The 3,845-nt window shown below is 41.8% G+C and overlaps 1 protein-coding gene across 1 annotated transcript in view; it reads right to left on the minus strand.

Moving 5' to 3' along the window:
• GMPS (guanine monophosphate synthase) overlaps window positions 1-3,845 on the minus strand; it is a gene marked incomplete at its 5' end in the record, with an annotated part of 43,413 nt that overhangs the window by 4,165 nt on the left and 35,403 nt on the right. The window contains one exon of the mRNA XM_023733843.1: window positions 1,505-1,642. Within this exon, the coding sequence (XP_023589611.1) occupies window positions 1,505-1,642 (138 nt within the window). The remainder of the gene's footprint in view (window positions 1-1,504; window positions 1,643-3,845) is intronic.

Genomic DNA, 3,845 nt, shown 5'->3' on the forward strand with positions numbered 1-3,845 from the left:
TCCATGGTATATCCAATATTCTTAGCCAACACCATAGTTCAAAGGCATCGATTCTTCTTCCGTCTTCCTTATTCATTATCTAGCTTTCACATGCATATGAAGCGACTGAAAACACCATGACTTGGGTCAGACACACCATAGTCCTTAAAGTGACATCTTTGCTTTTTAGCACTTTAAAGAGGTCTTTTGCAGGAGATCTGCCCAATGCAATACGTCATTTGATTTCTGGATTGCTGCTTCCATGGGTGTTGCCTGTGAATCCAAGTAAAATGAAATCCTTGACAACTTCAATCTTTTCTCTGTTTATCATGATGTTGCTTATTGGTCCAGTTGTGAGGACTGAGGGGTGGCCTCTCTAGGTTTCTCCCGACAGGCTCTGGGAACGTGTGATGGTGCTCTGCTTACGCACTTACGTCATTTGAAAGCAATGCCTGAGCAGCTCATTTTTCTCCTCAAGAGTAGGATGGTATTTTGAGAGTGTGAGAAACATGAGTGCACCTTTGACAATTTTCTTATTCACTAGGCTATAAAGAAGTCACCAGCCTGAGACCCAACCTTGATGACCAAAGTGGAAGGAAAAAACAGACAATTTTCCTAATCTGAGACACTATATTTTCCAATCTTCTCACCTTTCCCTAAGATGTCAATAAGACCTAGTGTTCACCATACTGGTCATTAAAAAAAAAGTAACTTGTTCTCCTATATTGGACCAAAAGCAAAAGCCTTTAGCCGACAAAAATAAATCCTGAAGCTATGTGCTTGAAGGTAGCTCCATACACAGAAACGCACACAAAAAAGCAAAAGACGAAAGCCGTAATATGGCCTTTCACAGGTATAGCTTAGCTTGTAAGGCATTTTAAAGAGCCCTGGTAGTGCAGTGGTTAAGGCGCTTGGCTGCTAACCGAAAGGTCGGCAGTTCAAACCCACCAGTGGCTCCATGGGAGAAAGGGTGGCAATCTGCTTCCCCAGAGACTTACAGCCCTGGAAACCCCAATGGGGTTTTGGGGATTTGTTTGTATTTGTGTGGGGTAAGGGTTGGAAGGTAAATATTTAAAAAATATTTTTAAATTCCATTAATTCCCCCTGAGTCAGAATCCACTCGATGGCAGTCAGTTGTTTGTTTTTTTTGTTGTTGCTGTGTTTTGCTTTTTTTGGTGCAAGGCATTTTCGTAGGACTGGTGGGAGAGGGGAGCTGGATGTGGCAGAGGAAGGGATGCAGATTAAGGAATACCACACATGCTTGAATACAGTGTTCGTGTATAAGTCTGCACACTGTATTCAGCAGAATGATAATCATGCTTCCCAAAACATACTCAACATACGTAACATATATTCTTAAAACAGGCACCAAGCCCTTCAAAGAGAAGGAATACAATTTACTTAGAAGGCAGCATTAGAGAACCACCGACAGAATTTAACAATAAAAGTGTAAGCAACTAAAAAGCAAAGGCTGCCCCTCTGCTAGAAGTCACAGTAGCAGCAACAGATAAGATGAGCAGCTCACCCGATTCCCTGAGGATCTTATGGGCTTCAAAGTCAGCTTGGCGTAAAGTGCTGAGCACCCCCGTCGTCAAGAATGTAGGAGTAACATCTGTGGGGGGTTCCTTCACGGGGGGACCAAATACATAGACAACTCTGAAGAGGGAGATGAAAACCATAAAGAATTTAATTTTGTAGCATGAGAAGCAAGACACACAGAATAAAAACATTCTTTCCATTTATTCTAGGCTCCTCTCCAATCTGCTTTAACTCTGCAAATGGGTAGGTCAGGATCCAAACTATAGGAAGATCTATGTTCTCTGCACCTTCCTCAAAGGCTGTCCCTCTGGAACATTAGTATCTCAGAATATCCGATATATGTGATCATCACAACCTCTTTTCAAGTAAGTTTGTGGAAACGCTGAGTTAAACAAATGAATGGCTTTCTTTATGGCAAGACTTAAAAGACTGTGACATGTTAACACGTACCGGAAATCTCCAAGATGAGGCTGCAGCGAACTTCCCAAACTTATTTGATCACTCAATTTTTCTTTCACTTTGGGAAACACTGATCCCCAAGAGAGAGTCTCCTCTCCACTCGACTAACAATGCCACACATATAGGAGCTGGAAGCCTACTACTTCCTTCCAAAAGGCATGCCTGACTACTGACATGAGCAGATGTCTGAAGGATCTGAAGACACACTCTTAAGTGTTAACAAACAGTGAGGCTTGGAACCTGACCTGGGGAAATCAGGATCGGACCATCACATCAAATCTAACTCAAGGCGTATCTTGCCACTGGTTGGAGGGGACTTATTCCACAACCCTCACCAAGAAAACAGGAGGCTGTCAAGGTAGACAGATGAGTGCCACCAAACTCTCTCCCAACTCCAGTCACATAGTCCCGTCTGTCTTTAGGGAAGAAAATAAATCTCCCGTGGTAACTACCACTTCAAAGTTAAAAACAAAACAAAGGATATGTATGCATACAAGCACCTATGCAAGCACGTATCAATGGTGAAGTTTAATAATGTTTTTTTTTCTTAATACGTATTCGGAGGGTAAAACATATGAAAGAAAACAGTATCAGATCAAAATTGCCACCACCACCACCTACTTCATTGCCTCCCTCCAAACCTACTACGGGAGGGAGAAGGTTTTTATCCCACGTACAGAGAGTAAGTCACACCTGTAATATACTTCCTAGATCGCATAAACAATCCTACCGGAGAAAGCAATGACGTAAGAGAACGTCATGTACCTGTTCTTTCTGCCTTGTTACCTCTTACAAACAAGAGTGATCACTGCAGAGCACAGGGACGAACGGTCTTCCACACTGTACAGAACAGTAAAACGGAAACAGTCCCTCCTTGTACAAAGGACTCCGTCATGCAAGTCATTAACAAATTCACAAAAATGGAAAATATTTTTCAATTCCATTAATTCCCAAAAAGGACCCTGGCTAAGATCTCTAAAGCCCACCAAGACTCTTTTAAGGGCTTACTGGGTTTATATTAAAACATCTAGTTTTTTCTTTGTTGGCTGTAAGGCCTTTTTTTCTCCCCTTTTTGGGGGAGGGATGAAGGGGTGGATAAGGATAGAAGATTAAATAAACAGAAGACAGGAAGAGAAACCAGCATATAAAATGACAAGATCAAGTGTATACAAGGATGAGGGCCCTTTGGCAAAAGAAAAGAAAGAAGACACTGTAAGAATGTTATGAAATGAAAAGCATACTCATGGTACAGTAAAAGCAGTAGAGTCAAAATCAGGGAAAGGAAATTTTTTGTGTAATCTATAAAATTTATTTGGTTATTAGCATTCTGCAGAAGATGAACTATGAACCACTGTTTTTAACCAAGACAATTATCTCCACTCAAGAGAGGCAATTACAAATATATCATTATTTAGGACATTAACAATTCACTCTTTTCAGTGTATTAAAGATGCTTCTGTATTTGGGGAGCCCTGATGGCGCAGTGGTTAAGAGCTGGGCTGCTAACCCAAAAGCTGGCAGTTCAAATCCACCAGCCATTCCTGTGGGGCGTTCTACTCTGTCCTATAGGGTTGCTATGAGTCAGAATGGACTCAACGGCCATGGGTTTGGCTTTTTTTTTTCTGTATTTGGGGACTTTATGTTCACTTCTGTAAGCCTTAATGGCTGCGTTCCCGTCTGTCATGGTTTGAATTATGTCCCCCAAAAAATGTGTGTATCAATTTGGCCAGGCCATGATTCCTGGTACTGTGTGATTTTCCTGTATGTTGTAAACCTGCCTCTATGATGTTAAGGAGGGAGGATGGGTGGCAGTTGTGTTAGTAAGACAGGACCTGGTCTACAAGACTGGATTGTGTCCTGAGGCAATC

Source organism: Trichechus manatus, unplaced genomic scaffold (genome assembly GCF_000243295.1).
Source record: "Trichechus manatus latirostris isolate Lorelei unplaced genomic scaffold, TriManLat1.0 scaffold00062, whole genome shotgun sequence".
Taxonomy (NCBI): Eukaryota; Metazoa; Chordata; class Mammalia; order Sirenia; family Trichechidae; genus Trichechus; species Trichechus manatus.